Below are 23538 nucleotides of genomic sequence, written 5' to 3' on the forward strand. Positions count from 1 at the left end.
TTTTTTTTTTTTTTTTTCCCCTCTCTTTAAATTTTTCGGGGGGCTTCCCCCCCACCCCATGCTTACAGATGTGTGGCTCCTCCCGCGGCCGTGCTGGGCGGGGATGCCGGCAGGGCGTAGCAGGATGCATCCCCCGGGAGCAGCAGCGCCGTCGGGCACCCCCTGCTCGCTGTGTCCCACCTCCCGCCCGGCTGCGGCGTGGGTGGCATGGCTGAGATCAGAGCGGCTTGGCGCACCTCCTGCCCGACCTCCCAGCCTGCTGGGAACGGGATGGGCGTCCCACTTCCCCCCCTGGTGACACCCACCCTCGCTGTGTCCTCATCCCCTCGCCCTGGGTGCTGCTGACCCCTCTGACACACACACAAAAGCCTCGGCCGTGTCCCCCCCCTCCCTGTCCCTGGCACAACCTCCATCCCAACTGGCATCTGATGGACACCAGCTGCTCCCCGGCCCAGCCAGGAACAATAAAGATGCTTTGCCCTCCCCGTTCCCAAAAAGCAGGGAAAAAAAAAAAACCCAAAACACTAACCCATATAATAAGTCATTAAAAGGGAAGATTCTGCTCCTTATTTGCGGTCTCGCTCCGGCCTCCTCGGTGCTGGCGGGGGTCCAGACCCGCCRGGGCCCCCGCCTCTTGCTGAGGGAGCGTCCTGGTGCAGATGAATCGTGACCTCCCCCCGTTTTCCTGGGGCTGGGCAGGGGCTGGYGTTGCCCTTGCCAGCGGCACTGCCTTGGGCAGCATCCCACGCTGGCCATCCTGGGGTACCCCGGTGGGTGGCACTGGGATGGGGKCTACACCCCAGATGTGCCTGGGCAGCATCCCTCCCACCCTGGGCAGGGGGCTGGGCACAGGGCCGCCGAGTGGTGCACTTGGGGGGCTCTCCCTGCTCTCCTCTGGGCTGTGGTGTCTCCCCTTTGCTATGCCAGGAGGGATGGAAGCCCCACGTTCAAAGGGGATGGGGACAACTGTCCCTGGGATGGTGCTCAGCCATGCAAAGGATCGTGCAGGGTTTGGTCCCAGCCACAGCCACAGCCACGCTGGCTGGGAGGGGATTCCTCTTCCATGCCGAGGCAGCCACAAATGAAGTCAGCGGCTTCAGCTGGAAACCTTGGCCCTGCTGTGCTCAGAGTTCTCCTGCTGCAGAAAGATCCCTGAGCCTTAGCGGGGAAGAGTGATGTCCGCCTCCCTCCCCTGTCCCCACAGCTCTCCTGGGGCAGATTACACCTGCAGGGACTTTAGGGTGCCTGTCTCTCCCTATACTCATTCCCTGCCTGCCTTGGRGTGCCATGGAGGAGCTGGGCTGGGGCACCCCCACTTTCACTTCTTGTGTTATGAGCTGGTTTGGGGCATCTGCTGCACCGCCACAGTGCATGGGTGGGAGCAGACAGGATGGGTCCGTTCTGCTTCACCAGCCATCTGTCTGTGRGTTTATTCTGGGGAAAGCAAAGCCGACAGGCTGCTCTGGGACTGGGTACGGTGTTGCTGGGAAGGGGAATGGCTGRTCCAGTGTGTCCTGAGGTGGTCCCTGTTTGAATCCCTTGGGTGTGAGCACCCAGAGGGTGCAGCAATTAGGGAACCCCACACCAAGAAGGCCCTGTGAGCTAACGTGGTGCCATCTGATGCTGTGTGGCCTTGATTCTGCCCATCCCATTCCCTGGGCGTGCTGATGGGCAGGACAGATTGGTGGGATGGGGGCTCTGCCTGCCCTGGCACTGACAGGGCACATTATGGTCTCCTCCACAGCGGGCAGCCGGGTGAGCCAGGAGCTGCGCTACACCAAGGAGAAGTTGGGCGAGGAGTCAGTCTACACCTCCCAGATGTTGATCCAGACCCCGAAGAAGGATGGGGATAACATCCTGACGCAGGAGGCCCTGCAGCTCCACCTCGAGGCGGCCCTGGCCGCCAGCAAGGTTCAAGTCTCATTGTACGGAAAGTGAGTCTGGSTCCAGATGGGGGACGGGGACCCTGCCGTGCCCTGCACATCCCTCTGCCCCTTGCCATGTCCCCTGTGGGATGTGCCCCTTCTCAGCTYCTCCTTCTGCCTTTCCAGATTCTGGGATTTGAACAAGATCTGCTACAAGTCAGGTGTCCCCATCATTGAGAACGGCATGATCGAAAGGGTAAGTGCTGGTTGTGGATGGCCCCCTGGAGCCCCCCAGGGGTGGCTGTTGGCCCACGGGATCAGTCCATCTAAGAGCKGCAGTGGACGGGCTGTGGTGGGCACAGGGTTTGTCAGCCCCAGGCGCAGTGAGGGCACTGCTGGCTGGATGTGGGAAGGTGCAGGTTTGGGAAGCCCAGCAAGGCTGGGGTGTCCGATCCAGCCCTGCTGACCCCTTGCATCTCCTCCTGCAGATGATAGAGAAGCTGTTCCCCTGTGTAATCCTGACACCGCTGGACTGTTTTTGGGAAGGCTCCAAGCTGCAGGGAGGCTCAGCCTATCTCCCGTGAGTGTGGGGGGGACTGTTCTGGGGTGTGGGGGCCATGGGTGGGAGCAGGAGCTGGGGGTKCTGCCGAGGGGCTGTGCTTGACCTCCCTTTGCCGCTTGGCTCTGCCTGCCCCAAGCTGCCTCGGTGCTGCTGCAGCTCGTCCTGCTCAGCCCCAGGGTGGTTCCACCACCACTGCTGTCCTGCTGGGTCAGCGCCCTGGGGACGGGTCCCTGTCCTCCCCTTCCTGGCCTCGRTGGCACAGGTAGGGCTGCACCGTTGCAGGGGCTGCAACCCACAGGCAGGAAGTGCCCATCCCTGCCACGCCGTGCTGTCCCACGTGGGGACAGCGGCTGTGCCACAGGCAGGTCCCTGAGACTGCTTCCCCYGCCCCCGGCAGCGCCTTGGGGGTGCCACGGTTGTGACTGGGCACCCACATTYGTGATCTGTGCCCGGGAGTGCACCGAGTCCCTGGGCTGAGTGGCGAGCGACTCCCAGCCAGCTCCTCGCACCGCGGTGGTGGGGCTGGGGACCCCGGGCTGGGCCGGGGGAGCCTCCCCCACATTCCTTCTGTTTACGCGTGTGTTTGTCCGGGAGAGCTGGGGCGGCTTGTGCATTGTCAGCAAACGCAGCCCCGTGCTTTCTCATGCTAATGCTGCTCTGAAAGCTGCCCCTTGCCAAATAGATGAAATAGTGGCCTTATTCAGGCTGCCGCGGACGGGAGGAGGGGGAAGGGGCTGCAGCATCCCCAGCCAGGACTAGGGAGCTGCTTTTGCMCCCCCAGGACCGCAGGTTCTCCCCATCCCAGCCTGGGGAGCTGCTGGGAGCGGAAGCAGGGCTGGGGTGGCTGTGCCAAACGGGATGCTGGTGGCATTGCCTGMCGGGGTGGGCAGTGTGCTGGGGCTGGGGTATGTGGCAGGCAGGGTGGCACCGGAGCAGGATGGGACTCATCCCTCCTCGCAGCCGAGCGATCGGGTGCCCGGGCGCCCGGCTGAGCGCCGGCCAGCCCATGGGGACTCGTCCCCCTTTTTAACGCCGAGGGGTGAGCGGGGCGGGAGCTGGGAGAACAAAGAGCAGCAATCTATGGAAAGACAAAAGGATTTGCCCTGGCTCAGTGAAGCAAGCGAAAGCAGATAAAAGGGGCTCTCTTTGGAAGCAGCAGCAGCTCCGGTTGGTATGTGGGAATCTCGAGCGGCCGGCTCTGGCCCAGCCAGCCTTCATGAATTATTAGGCTGTGTTTCTCCCCAGAGCCCACATTTGCTCSGGGCTTTTTCTTCCCCTCTTTGGAGCGCTGGGCTGGGTTATTGGCTTTTTTGTGTGTCCTTTCTGTCTTAAAAAAGAAGCCAAGTGAGGCTGGAAGCTGGCCCCYAGCTCCCCAGGCTGGGGTGGAGGGAGCACAGCATCTGCAGGCARTGGGAAAAACCTTTTTCCTGGGTACTCAAGTCCCATGAGGTCCTACTGGACCTCCAAGAACCTACTCCACACCCAGCTTCCAGCATTGTGCTGAGCTCCCAGGACCTCTGCTGAGCCCCGAAGTCTCCAGCTTGGGGGAAAATGGCAGGAAGGGCTGTCWAGGATGCCGGGAGCTATGGCCTGCCTGCTCCCCTCTATCAAGATGTTAGCCCACGGGCAGTAATCGGCCTGACTGCTCACACAAAGCGGGGCCAGGCAGCAGGGCCGGCTCCCCCCGCTTTGTCCCGGACTAACAGGATCAGGCACGCTACTTGACTCGGGGCATGGCCCGCTGCAGCRCACAGGGCACGGGGGATGCTGCAGGCGGCCCCGGGAGCGGGTGAGGGATGCGCTGGGGACTGAGGCTGCTCATCTGCATCTACATCTGCATCTACATCCTGCCTTTGAGGGCAGCCCCAGCACAGTGGGATGGGCTGCAGTGGTGGCGGTGGTACTTCGTGAGGGTTTGGGCATCCCCCGTGACCCCAGTGCTCCTCTCTGTCCAGGGGCCGCCCGGACATCCAGTGGAGCAACCTGGACCCTCTGCAGCTGATGGAGGAGCTGGGGCAGTTCACATCCCTGGAAGGCTTCAAAGAGCTGCTAGACAAGGCGGAGGTGGGACAGGCTTACATGGAGCGGCCCTGCCTGGATCCCCGGGACCCCCAGTGTCCCCCCAGCGCCCCCAACAAGCAGAGCCAGCAGGTGGGTGACAGTCCATGAGAACCAGGATTGGGTGTGGGGCCTTTCTGCTGTCCTGCCTGCCCCACAATCCTGACATGTCCCCTCCACCCGCAGAGCCCCGACATCCCGGCCGAGCTCTCGGGGGGCTGCCAYGGCTTCTCCAGGAAGTTCATGCGCTGGCAACAGGAGCTGATTTTAGGCGGCACGACCAAAGACTCCCAGGGCAAGCTGCTACGGTGAGAGCTGCTGTGGTGTGGGCATCCCCAGGTGCAGGGCAGGGCACCTGCCCCGGCTGCGGGAGCAGCTGTGGGGCTGTGTGGGAGGCTGGCGAGTGTGTGGGGCCAGTGGGTGCAGGATRTGTGGATCCTCTCCTGGGTGTCTGTGGTGGGGATGGGTGCCGTGGGGTGGGGGATGGACCCATTCCTGCATCCTGGGGCAATGCAGCCGGTCCCAGCAAGGTGTGTGCGTGTCCCCCAGCGCCGAGGCCCTGCAGACCATGTTCCTCCTCATGAGCCCTCGGCAGCTCTATGAGCACTTCAAGGATGACTACGAGATCCATGACATCAGCTGGAGCGAGGAGAAGGCAGGAGCCATCCTGGAGGCCTGGCAGAGGAAATTTGTGGAGGTGAGCGCCGGGAACAGCCTCCACATGGGGGGTGAGCAGGGGTGAGCCGGTGCATGGCATCCCCCTGTGCCCAGGTTTTCATGTGGCCACAGATCCTGGCAYTCGTCTCTCGTGGTCCAGTGGGTCCCTAGGGACTGTCAGTGGTGGTGTTGACACCCTGAATGGCTCTGGGGTGGGTGTACTGTAGAGCAAGGGGGTCCTGACTCCTCTAATGGGGTGCCCCTCTGTCAGGTGGCACAGGACTCCATCCCTCCCAACGCCACACAGAGTGTCCAYGCGTTCTCCACCACCACGCTCAACGACATCATGAAGTCCTTCTCTGACGTCAGCGTCATCCGGGTGGCTGGGGGCTACCTCCTCATGGTGAGTGTGGCCCTTCTCTGTCCTCTGCCATCCCCCCATGGCMCCCCTGTCCCTGCTAACCCACTGTGCTTTTCCAGCTGGCCTACGCCTGTGTCACCATGCTGCGGTGGGACTGCTCCAAGTCCCAAGGGGCTGTGGGCCTGGCTGGGGTCCTGCTTGTGGCTCTGTCCGTCGCCTCTGGCCTGGGCCTTTGCTCACTGCTGGGCATCTCCTTCAATGCAGCCACCACCCAGGTATGTGCTGGGGGAAGAGCTGGGTGATGKGAGTTGGGTGGGACTCTGGTGTCTCTGGGGTGGCTGAGTCCCCCCTCAAGCGGTGGCCGTGTCCCTTCACTGACGCCAACTGCGTGTGGCAGGTCCTGCCCTTCCTGGCCCTCGGCATTGGGGTGGATGACATGTTCCTCTTGGCTCACGCCTTCACTGAGATGGGCCAGCACATCCCCTTCAAGGTGAGCACTGAGCGCTGTCTGGGGCCTCCTCGGCCTCCTCCTGCCTCCCCAGGCTCCCTCTCATCACCCCTTCTCTGTCCCTGCAGGAGCGGACGGGCGAGTGTCTGAAGCGCACGGGGACCAGTGTGGCTCTCACCTCTGTCAGCAACATGATCGCCTTCTTCATGGCAGCCCTGGTGCCCATCCCTGCCCTGCGTGCCTTCTCCCTCCAGGTAAGGCCACAGTCCTTCTCCTGGGGATGGAAAGGGATGGCCAGACCCTGCTCTGACATGTGTCCCCTGGTCYCTGCAGGCTGCAGTGGTTGTGGTGTTCAACTTCGCCATGGTGCTCTTTGTTTTCCCTGCTATCCTGAGCCTGGACCTGCACCGCCGGGAGAAACGCCGGCTCGACATCCTCTGCTGCTTCTACAGGTACCAGCGCCGGGCTGGGGTGGGTCTGACTGCACAGTTCCCTAAAGGAAATGGGGTGATTAAACATCTCATYCTTCACTCTGTCCCCGCAGCCCTTGCTCCTCACGAGTCATCCAGATCCAGCCCCAAGAACTTGCTGACGCCAACGACAACCATACCTGCCACCCGTCTCCTTATGGGCACCCTGGCGTGGCCACCAGCACCCAGATCACCACCACTGTGCAAGCCTTCACCCGCTGTGACCCYTCAGGCCACCACATTGTCACTGTCCTGCCGCCCACCTCCCAGGTGTGCACGTCACCTGCCGTCCTCCTGCCCCACACCGACCCTTTGGGCTCGCAGGTCTTCGCCCCGTCCAGCTCCACCCGGGATCTGCTGTCGCAGCTGGATGAGGCCAAGGGYGGGCGGGAATGTGTCCCCCTGCCYTTCTGCCGCTGGAGCCTCGCTGACTTTGCCCGGGAGAAGTACGCCCCGCTCCTCCTGCGCACCCGGACCAAGGTGAGGTGGGGGCGGCTCTGGTGGTGTCACTCAAGGCGTGTGGGTGACACAGGACCCTGCCTGACCCTGCACTGTCCCTACAGGCAGTAGTGGTGGTGCTGTTCCTGGCGCTGCTGGGGCTGAGCCTCTACGGCACCACCATGGTGCACGATGGCCTCTACCTGACGGACATCGTGCCACGGGACACCAAGGCACACGCCTTCATCTCGGCCCAGTTCAAGTACTTCTCCTTCTACAACATGTTCATTGTCACCAAGGGTGGSTTCCACTACCCGGGTGCCCAGGCTGCCCTGCTGAGCCTGCACCAGGCCTTCAGCACCGTCAAGTATGTGGTGCGAGAGGGCAACCGTGACCTGCCCAAAATGTGGCTCCATTACTTCCAGGACTGGCTGCGAGGTGAGGGGACCTGCCTCTTCTCCATGACCTCCCCTGCCTGATGGTCCTCTCCCCTGCCCGCATGCTCCCCACTGGCCTGGGAATGCCTTCCCTTGTGTGCAGCACTCTGGGGARGGTGGTTCTGAGGTGCCAGCACTGGCAGCTGAGCCCTGGGGTATCTGTGTGCCCATCCCTGTGGCACCACACCCCCTGCGTCACACAGGATGGTGTGCATAGTGGCGTGTCCCCAGGGATGCTCACCCCCTGTGCTTCGTCCCCAGGGCTCCAGGCCACATTCGATAGGGACTGGAAGGCCGGGCGCATCACCCACGACAGCTACCGCAACGGCTCCGAGGATGGGGCGCTGGCGTACAAGCTCCTCATCCAGACTGGCAACAAGAAGGAGCCCTTCAACTTCAATCAGGTGAGTGCTGACAGGGCTGGGCTGACTGGGCTGGGGACAAGTCTGCCCCAATGCCCGGCTCACGCCCACTCCCGGTCTCTCCTGTAGCTGACCACGCGGCGGCTGGTGGATGAGAACGGCATCATCCCCCCCGACACCTTCTACATCTGCCTGACGGTGTGGGCCAGCAATGACCCCCTGGGCTTTGCCGCCTCCCAGGCCAACTTCTACCCCCCACCCCCCGAGTGGATTCATGACAAGTACGACACCACGGGCGAGAACCTGCGAAGTGAGTGAGCGTGTGGGCTTCCCCCCCTGCCCCAGCATCCTCCTGCTGAGTACRCTGCTGCCTGCACCTTTTTGCCCAAAGGGAAACCCCCCACATCCCTTACCCCATCTGGTTAACCCGCCTTGCCTCCCTATGCTTCTTCACCATTGTCCCCCCTGCACCCCACACCCTGAGCACCCCACTGTGAATTCCCTGTGCCCTTTGCACGCAGCAACACATCCCTGCTGCAGCCCTCGAGCTTCTCCTTGCATAGACTAACCCACCAATGCACAAAATCCTGCAGGCAGAGAGACCCCCTCCTCCTTGCCCCCAGTCTGTTTCCTGCACATTCCCCAGACCTGTGGTACCCAGCCAGGCATCAGGCTGCACTCAGTCTGGTGTGACTGCGGTAYTTCTGTGTTGCCTGTGCATCCATTCTGCCTGTACCCTCATACTGCCTGTCATCTCCTCTCCAGTCCCAGCAGCCCAGCCGCTGGAGTTTGCCCAGTTCCCTTTCTACCTGAGCGGGCTGCGTCGCACATCCGACTTCGTGGAGGCRATTGAGAGTGTACGGGCCATCTGCCGGGAGGCTGCCCAGCGCCACGGCGTGCTCAGCTACCCCAGCGGCTACCCCTTCCTCTTCTGGGAGCAGTACATCGGCCTGCGGCACTGGTTCCTGCTGGCCATCAGCATCCTGCTGGCCTGCACCTTCCTCGTCTGTGCCCTGCTGCTGCTCAAYCCCTGGACCGCTGGCATCATCGTGAGTACGCACCCCGATGAGTGGGGATGGTCCTGAGGGTGGGGTCAGGGACATCCGGCCTTTCTGCCATCCTGCTGAGTGGCCCTGGGTACCTGCCTCGTGGGAATTGGGTGATGGGGTGGCCAGGGGCACCGTGGAGGGAAGGGACACCCATATGGGAGTGGCRGTGTGAGGGGACTCCTGTATGAAGGGATCAGTTTTATCACTGATRAAGGGTATTGGGAGCCCTGGGTACATCCATGCAGAAGGGTGTAGSGGAACACCCACATGGAGGTGGCAGTTGGTGGGGGACTCATATGGAGGGATCAGGGAACCCATTATGAAGGGAACGTGTGTAGYGAGCAGGGGTTTGATGACATCCATGCAGAGCAGGGTGAGGGTTACCCCCAGAAGATAGGACAGAAGGATACCCCAAATAGAGGGGAAAAGGGTCAGTGACGTAAGGCTGCCCTGTATGGAATAGGATCAGGCTTGCCAGGGAGAGGGGGACAGCCAGTCAAAGTCATCCCTCACTGACCCCACCACCCTCCAGGTCTCCATCCTGGCCATGATTGCTGTGGAATTGTTTGGCATCATGGGGCTGATGGGCATCAAGCTGAGCGCCATCCCTGTGGTCATCCTCATCGCTTCGGTGGGCATCGGTGTGGAGTTTACCGTCCACGTGGCCCTGGTGAGCACAGGCAGAACCCAGTTCCCACTCCCTGGTGCCCTCACCCCCTTGGCCATGTGCCGATGGGTGGCCCATCATGGGTRGCACATGGGAACAGCCCCATATGACATTTTAATCCCACTCAGGGATTCCTGACGGCTGCGGGGAGCAGGAACGTGCGCTCGGCTGCAGCGCTGGAGCACACTTTCGCCCCTGTGATGGATGGTGCTGTCTCCACCCTCCTGGGTGTCCTCATGCTGGCTGGCTCCGAGTTTGACTTCATCATGAGGTGAGCAGTGCAGAAGGGTAAATCAGCAGCCTGCTGCCCTACAAAAGCTTTGGCAGTGGGGACTGGTGAGTGTGGCAGCCCCCCTGTCTGGCGGTGGGGATATGGGGCAGCTGGTGAGGACGCCTCGCTGGGGTCTCCAATTCCATCTTGCCTGGTGGCTGGGGAGACATGGCAAGGCCGGGTGTGTGGTGTGGGATGGGRCACGATGGCTGTGTCTGCTTACCCCGTGTGCCTGTGGTCCCTTCAGGTACTTCTTTGCGGTGCTGACCATCCTGACACTGCTGGGGCTGCTCAACGGGCTGGTGCTGCTGCCCGTCCTGCTCTCTGTCATTGGGCCACCCCCTGAGGTACAAGACCCATCGATCCCATCTCTCCCTGGTCCTCCCCAATCCTGTACCAACCTCTCTGCATCCCCCACTGACCCTTCTTCTGCCCACCTTTCACCCTACATCCATCTTTGCCTTGTCCAGTCCCAGCCTCATCTCAAACCCATCTCAGTCCATCCCTTGCCCCATACCATCCATCTTTTACCTCAGCTGTTCTCTGACCTATATCCTCCTTGTCCCATACTTGCCTGACCCTGGTCCTGCCTCACCCCACACTCAGCTTTCCCCACGCCTCCCTGACTCATATGATCCCATCTCTGCTTTACCKGGTGTGACCCTCATTCCCATCCTCMTATCAACCCACACTCTCTACTTCTCCACACTCCTCTGTCCCTGGCCCCTCTGACCTGTTTTCTCTCCCCAGGCATCCCTGGTGGATAGTGGCTCCTGYCTACCCCCATCGGAGTCGGTACCCCCATGCCTGGGCTCTGGGGGACTGTACGTCCGGCGTGCTCCAGCCTGGCCTGCCACCTTCCCTGAGCCCTCGGACACGGAGCACTACACGGAGAGTGTGGCGCCGGGCAGCCCACGCGGACCCTTCATTGTGCCCCCCACCCCAGCACACATCCTGCTGGAGGCTGGCAAGGACCCCAGCTTCCCCCGCATCACCGTGAGTGTCTCTGCCCACTGTGGCATTGCTGACTGCCCTGCATCCTCAGGGAGAGGGTCATGGATAGAACTGGGGGATGTGGGCTGGTGGTGCTGCCAGAGGGATGCTCAGTGTGACTGGGGGCCCTCAYGCTTTGTGTTTCCTCTCCAGGTGCTGAAGCCCTACAAGGACASTCTGGATGTTCAGGGGAAGAAAGAGGCTTCTGGCCCTCAGCCCCCGCCTCCCCTGCCCTTTGGGGAGCCGTGCCCCACACTGCCTCGAGAGCACCCACAGCCCGGCCTGCCGGGCACCCGGCCAGCACCCGCCACAGCCCTGCCCGCCTACAGCACCCACCTACAGGGTCCTGCCGGCAGCTACGCCACCGTCACGGCCACTGCATCGGTGACGGTGGCCCTGCACCCRACACTGCCCGGCTCCTACCCCAGCTTCAGCCCCGAGGGCTTCACCAGCAGCGAGCGGGACTGCCTGGATGAGCCCAGTGCCAGCGGCACCGCTGTGCCTGACACCTTTGAGATGCAGAACATGGGACACCASGGGGCAGGTGCCCGGCGCTAGGTGAGCCTGGGGACACCCTACCGTGGGGCTGGTGCATGGCAGCGTGGGGGTGTGAGGGGGGTGTGGAGACACCCGACTGAGCCCCCAAATCTCTCTCCCTGCAGATTGCTGGTTCCTGGGCAGAGCATCTCCCCAGCACCCGGTGGGCACAGGAGGGTGCAGAGCGGGGTCGCCCGCGTYGTGCTGCTAATCGCCGGAGAGGTCTTGGCCAAGGAGGACTGGCCCCCCTGCACCGGGGCTTGGAAGGGCAGGCTGGCACTTCTATGCAAGCTGTGTGCAGGCCACGCCGTGCCCGCGTGTTCCTCACCCGAGGCTGTACCGTTGGTGCCGTGTCCCGTCACCCAGGGTTTGGGGTTATCCTGCCCTGGGCTTGTTGCCCCCCAGAAATGGAAGCACTAACTCCCCCCTCTGTTTCTGGAGCTGCTGGCAAGGTGGACTCGGTGCCATGCCAGCTCCCCCTCTGTGGGGTCACTGCCTGCTTTCCATCACCTCCTCCTGGGACCACCCATCCCGGGCCGTGAGCTGGGGTACCCCAACAGGGTGCCCTGATGCCCCCCGTCCCGATAAGGGGGCAGCCCCAGAGCCAACTGTGCCCTGGTGTGCCATGGGCAAGGCCTGGGGTGGGCACCCCCACCTTTATTTATTGCAAAGGGAAACTATCTATAGAGAGATATATATTTTTAAGCTTATTTTAAAAGATTTATTTCTCAGCCTACAGCCTCGCCCGGCTGCCCAGGGTGCAGGCAGGGAGCGGGCAGACCCTTTGCCCAGTGCAGGGCTGCCCACTGGAGGCAGCAAGGAGCCCAGGGGCACAGACCTGGTTCATTCCCCCACTCCATGGGCAGCTCACCCCTTCCAGCATGCTAGTCCGTGCCTCAGTTTCCCCAGTGGCAAGGATGGGAAGCCTGGAGATCATGGATGTGCCACAGTGGAGAAGGAGCCTGTTGCTCCCCAGTGCACAAGTGGGGTTTTGGAAGGGGGAGATCCTTGGAGTGGTCCTTGCTGTGCCAAGCCCCTGAGCTGTCCCACGATGACAGCTCCCCGTGCCACACTCGTGCTCTGCCCAGGGGATGGCACAGGCCTGAGCACGCACAGGACAGTGCACGCTGAGGTGGGCTCCCACAGTGCCACCGGGCACATCTTGCTGGGAATCCGCATTTCTCACCATGTCCCCGTGCAACGGGGCCGTCCCTGCAGCCARCCCCTGTCCCCTCCCCATCCCCGTCCCGGGCACCGTCCGCGCCGTTACCCAGCACTTTAACTCCAGCGGTGTTTGCTGTGCCTGCGGCCCCAGCCCCCCAACACTGCCGCTGAGCAGGGGTGGCCTCGGGGACACTGTCCCTGTGCCAGGCGTGGGCACGGTGGGCAGCCCCTCCCCTAACACGCCATCTAAGTTATTTATATCAAAGAGAGCAAAGGTTTATTTTTGTAGTTTGTACAGGCGGTAGTGGGGACCGAAGGTTTATTTTTAAAGAGTAAATATATATATTATATATAAATTACCTGCTGTGTCCGGCCCTTTCTCCTGGGGAGCACAGCTGGAAAGGGGGGATGTGTGCTTGAGACAGACCCAGCTGTGTGCACACACGCAACGGGGGTGCAGGGGGGGCTGCACGCTGTGTGTAGAGTGTGTGTGGCACATGGAGAACTGGCAGCCTGTCCTGCGTGTGTGGCCTGTGTCTGCTGGCGGGGCTTGGGGGGCCGTGGAGGGTGGGAGCCTGTGGGTGCAGCGGTGCATGCAGAGATATCCGAGTGTCCCCTCCCACCTGTCCCCGCTCTAAGCCCCAGGGTCCCCAAGCCGGCGTTCGCTCCCGCTGCAGCACGGCCCGGCTGCCGGGGGAGGGCAGCACGGCCCCGGGGAAGGGGAGCTCATCTTGGGTCCCCATCCGGCAGCGTTGGGTCCTTGCAGCACCGCCACCCTCGGGTCACTGTCCGTGCTGCCTGCAGTGTCCTCGCACCTATCGTGTAACCCAGCTCTACCCTACCCCCAGTTCCTGCATTACTTTTTGGGGTGACGCAGGCATCCTGCCCTGGCCCTGATGCTGTGACACGGGACAACCTTAATGATGCTCTTGGCCACGCTAGCATCAGTGCCCAGCCCCACACCYTGGCCCTGCAGAGCCCCATGCTGGGCTGGACAAAACTGGCTGCCCAGCCCCTACTTGGCTTGTGGCTCGAGGTGACGGTGGTGGTCACGGGGCCGTGTGCCCCTGCGGGGACGGCAGAGGCGGGAGGGCACCCCACTGCCCTTCCTCAGTGCATGGGCACGCCAGGCTGCCGCGATGTTCTCCACCTGTGGGGATGGGGACAGGGATGGAAGAATCAGCATGACCACAGGGTGGTCCTCCCAAAGCCTACCCTGCAGCATCCTCCAGCCCCGGAGCTCAATCAGGACACCCCGAGAACACGCAGCAGCTCACCGGGATGAGCAGGTCCTGCTGGTTGTAGCTCTCCAGTGTCACCAGTTCGTTGGGTGCCAACAAGGGAAGACGCAGCTCCCTCACAGGCAGGGCAGCCACCTCTGGCACAGGACGCTCCAGGACAGCCTGTCAGGCAATGGCGTGTGAGAGATGGGGCTGGTGATGTCCTGGGCCCAGGGGGAGGCAGGGGCTTGAAGGAGTGACACAGCTTTTGTGTACATCACAGAGCCCTGGGCTCAGGGACAGGGTGCTGACGTTCCCAATGTCGCTGTGTGACACTCACCGAGCTGACGTGTGCCCACTCTCGCACAGCCTGCACCAGCTCCAGCTCGTCCACAGCCAGGCGGTCACTGCGCAGCACCCGYGCCAGCACCACATCGGAGAGCTCACGGAAGCCCTGTGTCCGCACCACTGCCTGCCAGCACAGCACAGCACCGCGATGGAACCAGGACCCCATACAGCCACCACCCCCATGCATCCGACACATCCTGGTGCCATCCCTGGCACCCCAGCATCCCCCAGTCCAAACTCCAAMCCCCTGGCACAGTACCCTCCAGCTTGCCTCTGCCAATGACCCAGCATCTTCTCTCCAAATACCATTTATTCCTCTCCTAACCTCCAGGCATCCTGTCCCTAGGGGCCCTGCTCCCGTGCCTCATGCAGTGTTCTCCATGCCACGTGCCCCCCATGCCCTGGGGTACCCCACACCATGCTCTCCCATCACCTGCCACCGTACCGCGGTGCAGCCCTCGATGAAGGCCAGGCAGTGCTGCTGCAGGTCTGCCTGCCCATAGGTCACCGCAGCCTGTGGGACAAAACAGACACCTGCAAAGGAGTCTGGGGCAGGAGGGACTCCCCGCCAAAGCCCTGCAGAAATAMGGGTACTCTCAGGGACCCAGGTGAGGCAAACATCCCTCTGTGTGRGTGTCATGGTAAGAAAGTGGGGAGGAAGGGGCACCAAGATCCRCCCCCTCTCTGGCCTGCCCTACAAGCAATGTTTTCGTGGCTGTAACACCCACAAAGGTCACCCAGCCCTACCCTCAGCAGGAGATGTGATTTTCCACCACTGCTCAGGGACATCACCATGCCCACAGTTGGGGGAGAGGCCCTGGTGTTGTTCTCACAAGGTCACACTGTAGGCATGTGAAACCACCAGTCCCCAGTGCTTCTTGTGTAGGCACAGGGCCAGCTTAAAGCCCCTCCACAAGTGCCCCATGCTCTGGTGCCAGCCCCAGCCTGACCCACAGGGGCCATCCCTTTTGGCGTTGCTCTCRTTTTCTCCCAGCCCTACCAAGCAATGCTTGTCCCACAGCTGGCACTGCCCATCTGGGCACCAGGAGGGTATGTCCCCATCCTCCCACAGCAGCCCTTSTGTGTGGGGGATACTCAGGACCAGCACAGGCAAGGTGAACATCACCTCCCCCTCCACCACAGCATGGGAGCAGCGCTGATGTAAGTGGGGAGGGCGGGCGAGCTGTTTTCTTCAGGTYTGTTTTGTTCTGGGGTTTTGGGGTTTCTTGTTTTGTTTCCTCCGGGCCAGTTTTAGCTATCTTTTTTGTCACAGTGGTCTGGCACCACATCTGGCTGGGCTCTGGGGCAGGCACCTCAGCCCAAGATGTTTCAGCTTGTGGGAGATGAAACAAATACTCCTTCTCTGRGGAGTAGCCTTGGTCTCATCAAGTAGTATGGCCAGGACCACTAGGACCTTCCCAAGGCTACTYTTAGGTGCCTCAGCTCTCAGCAGGGATTGGGATTGGCTCCCCAAAACACAGTACCTCCCAGTTTTATGCAGAGGATGACAAAGCCCTGGCACTGGGGATTTCTGGCCAGCCCTGCTCAGGACAGTGTGAAGACACTTCTCTGCCAGGCGCTGGTGGCCCCGCTGTCCTTGGCAGCCCTGGTACAATCCCAATGATCTGGCAGCTACTGTGCCAGGTGTGAATGGGAAATCCTGCCTCAGTGTCCAGCTGAGAACAGGAGGGTCAAGTTTGCTCCTGCCCCAAAACTGTACAGGTTATTTTTAACACTTTGTGACCCTACCCATGTCACTCTTACCTGCAGGGCCTCACAGACCTGCTCCACACTCAGTGTGTCCTTGAGGAACTTGACACAGAGCTGGAAGGAGACAGGGGAAGGGTGAGAAGAGGGGGGAACACAACCCTGCCTCAGCTCTCAGCAACCCCAGAGCCCCCAGCACATGGGATGTGGGGCAGAGGCACCTCCAGCCCCCCAGGGTTTCATAAGCAACGGGCTGTGGGATGAGGTCTTGCAGAGTGGATGTGGGCAGCCAGCTTGGCCACTGATTRAGCCAGGGACCAAGCCTGATGTGACCAAACCCAGCCAACTTGATAGCCCCAGATGAGTCCCCCACCCCTGTCTAGAGATGCCATCCATGTTCTGCCACAACACACAATCCTGGTGCCACCTGCAGTGCGTTGGGTGACCTTGGTCCCAGCCCTGCCTGCCAGCTGTGCTCTGGCTGTGACTGCTGCGGGACCAGCACCTCCAGCTGCACCCCACACATGGATGATGCAGGTGGGATGAAGCCAGACCAGTGTATTTACCAGTGAGTGGGACCTCTCTCCTGCCTATCTCAGCTGCCTACCAAAGTCCCTGGGAAACCCATGGGAATGTGTCATGCAGGGAGGAGCTGTCAGCTGGGCAGAAGGGCCCTGAGTCACTGGCAGCARGGATATGAGGTCACCCTGCAGCTGGGCACACTGACATGGTTTCCCCTGCTGTCCTTAGTCAGCCCCTTTCCCTCCCACCCCTSCTCTATGGCTCTCCCCACTGCAGGTCATCCCCCTGAGGATGCATTTCTGGGTGGTGGGGTGTGACAGGAGCAGCAAGTCCCCCTCTTCCGCTACACATCTTTATGTCCCTTCCCTACCCAGATAGCTTTTTGACAGCTCTGTACCACATCTGGGCTTCAGCTGAGTTTGATCCCACAGGTGCCATTCCACTGCCCTGGCAGACACTGCCCATGATTCCTCAGTTCCTGAGGTCCTTCCCCCTGTGGTGCGTGGGGAGGGAGGGGAAATCCGGGTGTGAGATGGTGGGTCAGGCGGTCAGCCCCGCTGTAATTCAAGAATCAGGCTGATGACGTGGCCTGGCCGCCCTCCCCAAGAAGGAGCTGCTCCAGCTCCCTGCCCCGCTCCTCGTCCAGCTCTCTCCTCTTTGATCTCTCCTGCCTCTCCAAAACCCTCCCCCCTGAAGCAGCATTCCCTTGGCAGCACCACAGCTGGGGTGCTGACTGCTCCCAAGGATCACGGCTCTCTTTACTGCATCACCCTGTCAGATGACCAGAGAGCACACGTGGGCGATGGCACGGGGACTTTCCTTCTGACCTTTGCTTCGCAGGAGATGTGAAACTCCATGACCTTCCCCATGACTTCCCGGGATTCCCCTGTGGGGTTCCCAGCCGCTGCTGCACCCCCTCAAAGGGGAATCCCACTGGAGAGACCTTCCAGGATCGGAAGCAGGGCTGAGCCTGCGTGATGAACCACGGTGCTTTCCTCAGAGGCACCTCCAACTACCAGCCATGCAGGGACCATCTTGGGGTGCTGCCCAGCCCGGGGGCACTCAGGAACCACTGCCCCCAGCCTAAATAGGGTCATACCTTGCACAGGTCCTGCAAGCCATACTCCACTGACGAGGTCAGCACCTCCAGCGCCTGCAGGCAAGAAGGACCTTGTGAGCATCACTGTGCAGGGCCATGGATGGGCACAGCAGCCCAAGGGCAAGGGCATGTATGCTCCTGCCTCTGTGGGAGCTCCCAAGTGGGCCATGGGAGATAAGGCTGCTGCATAGAGAAAAATTCAGCCCCGGGCAGGCTGTGCCCTTGCTTTCAGGTCTCGTGTGGTGTTCCCATTCCCACCATCCAGGGTGTGCACAGCCAGATGTTCGTGCTCTGGACACCCCGCTGTGCTGGGTTGAGACCCCATGCATTCATTGCACTGTTAACCAGCCAGAGAGCACCACACAGACCACCGCCTCCAACTTTGGCATGCCAAGAGCTACAAAGCACCCCCTTCCCCTGCATCTCCCTCCTGCCCCTCCCATGTCCACAGTCCCCACCAGCCCCATCCCCACTCACGATGTGGCTGTTGAGGGTGACACTGTTGGTGTAGAGGAATTCGATGACAGCCAGAAAGACCTCAGGCTGCACGTTGCCCAGGATGAAGGGTCCCTGGGGTGGGATGCTGCTGGAGGAGTCCTGGCTGCCCACCGGCGCCTGGCTGAGCATCCCACGGAACGCCTGACAGCGGCACGCCAGCACACAGCGGTGCGCAAACACCTGCTGCTGCTCYCGGCCCACCACGAACATCACATCGCTGCGGGGACAGGGGACCGTGAGGGACACCGTGCCTGGAAAGCAAGGGCACAGCCTGCCCTGGGCTGGGACAGGGCACATAGGAARGGATCTGCTCAGTGCCCATCACAGCAGGGCAGTACCCTTTAATTTTAAAGTGAGAGCACATTGCTGGTGGCTCCTTCCAGCCATTTGAATGCTGCAGGTGAGGTGAGCAAGACAGGTCCTCTGGAAAGCACAGAGAGCCCAGGGTGCTGGCACTGAGCAGGGCAGAGAAAGGCCAAAGACAGCTGGAGAAAGTGACTTTCTCTTTCRGCACAGCAGAACCAAGGAAAACGTGGCTGTCACCGGGATAAGCCTCCTTGACTCACGGGAACTGACTCATCGTCTCAGGGATGTGAAGCCTCTGGCATTGCTGCCAGCAGGGCTGGCACAGGCCCAACAGAGCAGCCTGTGGCACACACTAGGGCACAGGGACCATCCTGTTGCCCTGATCCCCTATGATGGTCCCCCTCYGAAAGGTTCCCCAGCTCCATGGCCCCAGGAAAGGGGGGCAAGATCAGAGGAAAGGACGCAGGCAAAGGACAGGGAGTCTCAAGCCTGTGAGCACCTGTGGCCATGGCCCATCCGTCCCTTTGTCCCTTTCCTCCATCCCTTGTCCCTTTCCTCCATCCCAGCAGGCCAATGAGCAGAAGACATGCCACCCAAATTCCAGCTGCCATGAGGACATGCACAGATCCATGGCCTGACCCTCAGACTGTCCCACAGGGAGGTGAATGTGCCCACCAGAAGGAAGGACACCTGAATCATCCCAAGCCTATCAGGAGACACCCAGTTGTGGCAGGAGGGGTGGTGTGGGCAGAGTCCGACAGGTCCTCCATGACTGCTACTGCAAGGGGGAACATGAAAAACTGTTCTGTGGTTGAGGTCCACAGGCCAAGAGGGGCAAGCAGAASACAGGATGCAGGCTGTGATTCCAGCATGCAAGGTCTGGGATGCAGGACACAGGCTGCAGGATGGGTGCAGGATGAAGGCTGGGGGAAGTGGGATACAGAAAAAAGGCTACAGAGCCCAGGCTGTGAGGTGCAGGCTGCAGGAGAAAACATGCAGGATGGGGGATGAAGAAAATGGATGCAGAGCAGAGATTTCAAGGTGCAGGGTGCAAATTGCAGGATACTGGATAGGGGATGGGGGTTGCTAGATGGGAGCAGCAGGATGTAGGCCGAGAATGGGGGAGTGGCTGTCAGTGCCTGGTCACTGCCTGCTGCTGTGGCTGGGGAGTTTTCACTGGGATTTCTCTTCTGGGTGGCCAGAAATTTCAGCAGGAATGGGGATTTCCTTAGATAGCTCTGGTATTCCTCAGGCTGGCCAGGCCTCAGCAGGAAGTGGGTGAATAGGACCACAGGCAGGCAGGACATACCATGTAGGTGAGGAAAGCCAAAGCAGCATCTCCATCTCTGCTCCCTGCTCTGGCGCGAGGTGGCAGGAATGTCAAACCCTGTGAGGAGGGACGCGTGTCCTCCAGGGAGACTGAAGTAAATCACCAGTGGGTGGGAGAGTAACTGAGYAGGGAGGAAGCTGTCCCTGGGGAGCACAATGGATGCAGTACCCCATTCTTAGCAAGGGCAGAAGCCCCAGCACAGGATTTATCCCAAAATACTGCCTTGCACTGTCAGCACCATGCAGGGGGACAGACGGGGTCTGGGCACACCCGGGAACTGTCCCTCCTCCTGAGAGATGTCACGGCTGTGTGGGGGGAGCTGCACAAGCCACGTCGGCCGCACCAGCTGCCCGGCGAGAGTGCCTGCGGGCCCCAACCCCTCGGCAGGGAGGGCTTGGGGCTGCGGGAAAACACCGCGGAGCAGCGCCGGGGGCTTCGGCGTGGCTGGGGGAGCCGGCACCCCCCTGGCCCTCACCTGAACTGGGGGTTGTTGACCAGGCTGCGGAGGGCAGCGGTGAAGGCGGCCACGTCGCCCTGCAGCCGCGCCGAGCACGGTCCGGCCATGGGCTGCCTGAGGGAGCGCGGCGGCGGAAGGAGGTGCGGGCGGGCGGGAGGAGGCTGGAGCATGGCGRGAGGGGAGCTGGAGGCTGTCGGGAGGCCGGCCAGCCTGGGGAGGCCGCGGGGAGGGAGCCAGCCCGCCGCGTCGTACGGCACGGCCCATTGCTAGGGAAACCTGGCAGGCAGCGCGGGGCTGGAGGCCGGGCTGCCGGGGGCGGGGGAGCGGTGGGACACTCGGGCGTGAAGCACCGCCGAGCTGAGGCCGCGYCGGCCGGCACTCACCGCATGGGGAAGCAGAGCCGCGTCTCGCTGCCAGTGCAATTCCCTGCCGTGTTTCATGGCTTGGCTCTTGCCCCGCAAACTTGTGGCTTTGCTGCAGAGCAAAGAGATGGGGTGAAGAGAGGCAGGCACCTGGGATTTTGGAAAGACAGCACATGCGTGAAGATCACCCTCACCTCTACCTGCACAGCCCCCATAGAAAGCTGTTGGGCATGGCTGGGTCCCCAGCARCAGCACTGGAGCAAGCTGGAGCCCAGCAGGGGGATTTGCCCCTCCAAAATGGGGGAAGCTCTCTCTCCTTTGACAATCCAGGCCAGAGCCTCGCAGCTCTCATGTCTACTTGGGGCACAAGTGATTGCAGGCAGAAAAAAGCATCACCAGCCTTATAGAAAGGCTTAGTTCCAACCCCCTGCCATGGGCAGGGATGCCACCCTCTAGATCAGGTTGCTCACCTAAGCCCAAACCAACTGCTTTGCCAGGGGATACGTTGTCCCTGTTCTCCCAGCCCTTGGCTGGCCTCAAGCAGCCCAAGGAGAGCGATACAGGGGATTGCCCATGGAGGGATCCACCTTTGTCAGTGGGTGGTGCGAGGGAGACAGGAATGGGGCCCGSAGCTGAGGCAGCACCCCAAGGGAATGGGGTCCAGCTGGCAGTGTGCTTGGCAGCGCTAGTCAGAGGCAGGCTATAAATACCTCTGATCGGAGATAGCAACACAAAAGCCGTCTCCACTTTCCTCAAATAGCTYGGCAGCCGGGCCAGACAAAGGCACATTGATGGAGCAGCCGTGTCGTACCAGCTGGGCTGGGCTCCGCCGGCTGAGAGAGAAACCCCGGCCAGGGTCAGGAGCTCCCAGGGACCTGCTCCCCGCCCTGGAGCATTACAGCAGCAGGGTCCCTGGCACGTGTCAGGGCTGTGCTCTATCCAGTCCCTGGAAGTGTTCAAGGCTGGTTTGGATAAGGCCCTGAGCAACCTGGTCTAGGGGTGGCATATCTGCCCCAGGCAGGTGGTTTGGAACTAGATRATCTTTAAGGTCCTTTTCAAYACAACCCATTATGTKATTATATGATTGAATGGGTGCCCACCGACCCACACTCTCCTTTGGTGCAATGGGGGTACCCAAAGGGTGRGAATCTCTGAGCAAAATCAAGCCATTGGAATTCCCAGCGCCTCCCATAGTTAGGGTGCAAAGTAGTGATCACAGTGGCTATTCTGGCTATTCTCCACCCCCTGCTCTTTTCTTGCATAYCCAACACCAGCCTGCATTTTTCAGGGCTGGCAGGGAGCTGAGGTTGGAGGGCACATGCCTGGAGTAACCATGTCCCTGTGCTGGCACAGCTGAAAATGCAGAGGGGACAGGAGTGAAGGGAGACAGGGCTGTCCAGGGACCGGGAAACAAGGAGTTACAGATGCCATGCCCCAGAGCAGCCCTGGAGACTTACAGTGTCACGTAGCAACACTTCACCTTCCAGGAGCACAACAGGTTTGTTCCAGGAGCACAACAGGTTTGGCCCTGCTCACAGCAACTTGCAAGACAAAGATCGATCCTGGGCAGTGACATCCACCAGAGACAAGTCCCCTGGGTTTACTCTGGAAGGACAGGAGTGGGACTGCGGGTAAGTGTGGGATCAGATGCAGACAGGAACACTGGGGAAGGAGACACCTGTGCCTGGGGGAGAGACTGGGAACAGAACAGAGAGCTGTGTGAACCATGCACTGCTGCACTGGATCAGCTCCAGCTGGCCGAGTCTGCTGGGCCTGGAGGTGCTGAAGAAGAGAATGCAGCTGCGATGGATCTCCCAGCTCCTCTGCATCTTGTCCCACAGAGACCCACATGCCAGGAGGCATGGGGTTTGCAGAGGACAGGGAGAAGTGAAACAGAGAGGCAGGGGGATGGAGGGGCCACCTCACCGACACTTGGAGTTGCATCTCCTTTCCAGGCTGCCCTTATGGCTGAGCAGTCCTTCCCAGAGATGGCCCTGCTAACCCAGGTGGTGGCTGAAGACAGCACCGAAGCCCCTTCGTTCCGCACTGGACGCCGAGGCTCCCAGCCCACAGCCCCAGCCCGGGGCACCGAGGACAGCAAACCACCCCCGCTGCTCTCCCGCCGCAACTCCATCCTCAGCCGCCGCAGCTCATTCGGGATGGTCCCGGGGAGCAGRCGCCCTTCCATTGGCCCCTGGATGTTCCACAGACGTGTTAGCTTCTCTGGGCTCCCAATTCTTCAACCCAGCCTCAAGACCCGCCTCGGAAACACTTACAGGATGGGGCCAGAAGAAGGCTGCAAGTTCAGTGCGGAGAGGGTGCAGCGGGTACTGGAGGGGACCCTGGCCAGTGCACTGGAGAGCACTGTCTACAGCCCCCAGGGCAGTGCCCCACTAGCCCAGAGCTTGACTGAGCTGCTGCAGAGCCGGGCCAAGCAGGTGGTGCCACCCCGCTACAAGCTGGTCTGCCATGTGGTGCTGGGCCAGCAGGGCCAGCAGAGCCTGGTGGTGGCCAGCCGGGCACTATGGGACCCTGAAAATGACAGCTTTGCCTCTGCCACCTTCTCCAACGCTTCCCTCTTTGCTGTGGCAACAGTGCATGGGGTCTACTTCGAGTAGCACATGCCTTTCCCTCCACCCAGTCTTGTAGAGATGTAGGGAGGGAGCAGCTGAAATAAAGGTTTTGTGCAGCTGTGTGTCATACCTGGAGTCTTTGGCCAGGGTGTGTGCAGGGAACAAGATACCGATGCTCACTCCAGCCTCAGCTCACACCCACGCTGCAGTTCCCACTGCTCTGGTTTGCAAGGAGACCCAAGCGGCAGCAAACACAACAAAAGGCTGGATTTCCCTGGAACAGGCAACTGCCCAAGGCTGTTGGAGCAGCCCAGGCTCCTTCCTGCAGCACAAGCTGCTCCCAGGCAGATTGATTACACAGATCACCTTCAAAGCAAGCTCAGAGAGCTCTTTCCTGGCTTCCTGCCCAGCTCATATCCCATCACAGAAGATGTCAGTGCAAGGACCCAGGCAACCCCTACACCACCGAGGTCATAGCTCCTGCCTTCTGCAGCTCAGCAGAATCAGGAGAGCAGCTGGGTTGGGTCCAAATGCAGAAAGAATTGGGAATGAGTTTGGCAGCAAGAAGTTGAGGCAGCTCCAGGGCTCTATCAGCATCAGCAAGAGCTAACTCTGCCTTTTGTGCCAGTCCCCTGAAAGCAGCAGATAGGCCATCAGCTCCTCACACTSATCCTGCCTCCCGGACCTTGTCCCCCAGCAACAGTCAGTGGCAAGAAGCGTCATCCCTGGCAGGCAGGAGCAGTTCTGGAGCAGGGATGATGCTGAAGCCCTCTTGTG

General features: G+C 61.1%; 3 protein-coding genes across 4 annotated transcripts in view; 2 read left to right on the forward strand and 1 right to left on the reverse strand.

Annotated features, from left to right (window-relative positions):
- Positions 1-12698, forward strand: part of PTCH2 (patched 2) — a gene marked incomplete at its 5' end in the record, with an annotated part of 21428 nt that extends 8730 nt beyond the window's left edge. Inside the window, 22 exons of the mRNA XM_057390602.1 lie at positions 1745-1934; positions 2052-2121; positions 2354-2445; positions 4383-4578; positions 4672-4793; positions 5035-5182; positions 5414-5545; positions 5623-5778; positions 5901-5993; positions 6080-6205; positions 6285-6403; positions 6496-6901; positions 6985-7297; positions 7558-7700; positions 7788-7968; positions 8424-8707; positions 9240-9377; positions 9503-9645; positions 9893-9992; positions 10396-10641; positions 10792-11196; positions 11301-12698. Of these exons, the coding sequence (XP_057246585.1) occupies positions 1745-1934; positions 2052-2121; positions 2354-2445; positions 4383-4578; positions 4672-4793; positions 5035-5182; positions 5414-5545; positions 5623-5778; positions 5901-5993; positions 6080-6205; positions 6285-6403; positions 6496-6901; positions 6985-7297; positions 7558-7700; positions 7788-7968; positions 8424-8707; positions 9240-9377; positions 9503-9645; positions 9893-9992; positions 10396-10641; positions 10792-11196 (3803 nt within the window). The remainder of the gene's footprint in view (positions 1-1744; positions 1935-2051; positions 2122-2353; positions 2446-4382; positions 4579-4671; positions 4794-5034; positions 5183-5413; positions 5546-5622; positions 5779-5900; positions 5994-6079; positions 6206-6284; positions 6404-6495; positions 6902-6984; positions 7298-7557; positions 7701-7787; positions 7969-8423; positions 8708-9239; positions 9378-9502; positions 9646-9892; positions 9993-10395; positions 10642-10791; positions 11197-11300) is intronic.
- Positions 12699-12777: 79 nt separating this feature from the next.
- BTBD19 (BTB domain containing 19) lies at positions 12778-20149 on the reverse strand. The gene is given in 10 exon segments (XM_057390598.1): positions 12778-13489; positions 13617-13742; positions 13900-14031; positions 14353-14421; positions 15672-15731; positions 17236-17289; positions 17713-17950; positions 19845-19951; positions 19954-20058; positions 20061-20149. Coding segments are annotated over 10 exon segments (1056 nt in total). The 5' UTR covers positions 20091-20149; the 3' UTR covers positions 12778-13354.
- DYNLT4 (dynein light chain Tctex-type 4) lies at positions 19915-22861 on the forward strand. 2 transcript variants are annotated; one of them, XM_057390600.1, is made up of 2 exons: positions 19915-19966; positions 22144-22861. In XM_057390600.1, exon 2 carries the CDS (start codon positions 22153-22155, stop codon positions 22804-22806), a length of 654 nt encoding a protein of 217 aa, XP_057246583.1. In that variant the 5' UTR covers positions 19915-19966; positions 22144-22152; the 3' UTR covers positions 22807-22861. The 2 variants fall into 2 exon arrangements, with proteins under 2 accessions (XP_057246583.1, XP_057246582.1); XM_057390599.1 differs by lacking the exon at positions 19915-19966 and adding an exon at positions 21347-21819.
- Positions 22862-23538: the final 677 nt, after the last annotated feature.

Source organism: Malurus melanocephalus, unplaced genomic scaffold (assembly GCF_030028575.1).
Source record: "Malurus melanocephalus ecotype Western Australia unplaced genomic scaffold, MMel_1.1 scaffold_28, whole genome shotgun sequence".
Lineage (NCBI taxonomy): Eukaryota > Metazoa > Chordata > Aves > Passeriformes > Maluridae > Malurus > Malurus melanocephalus.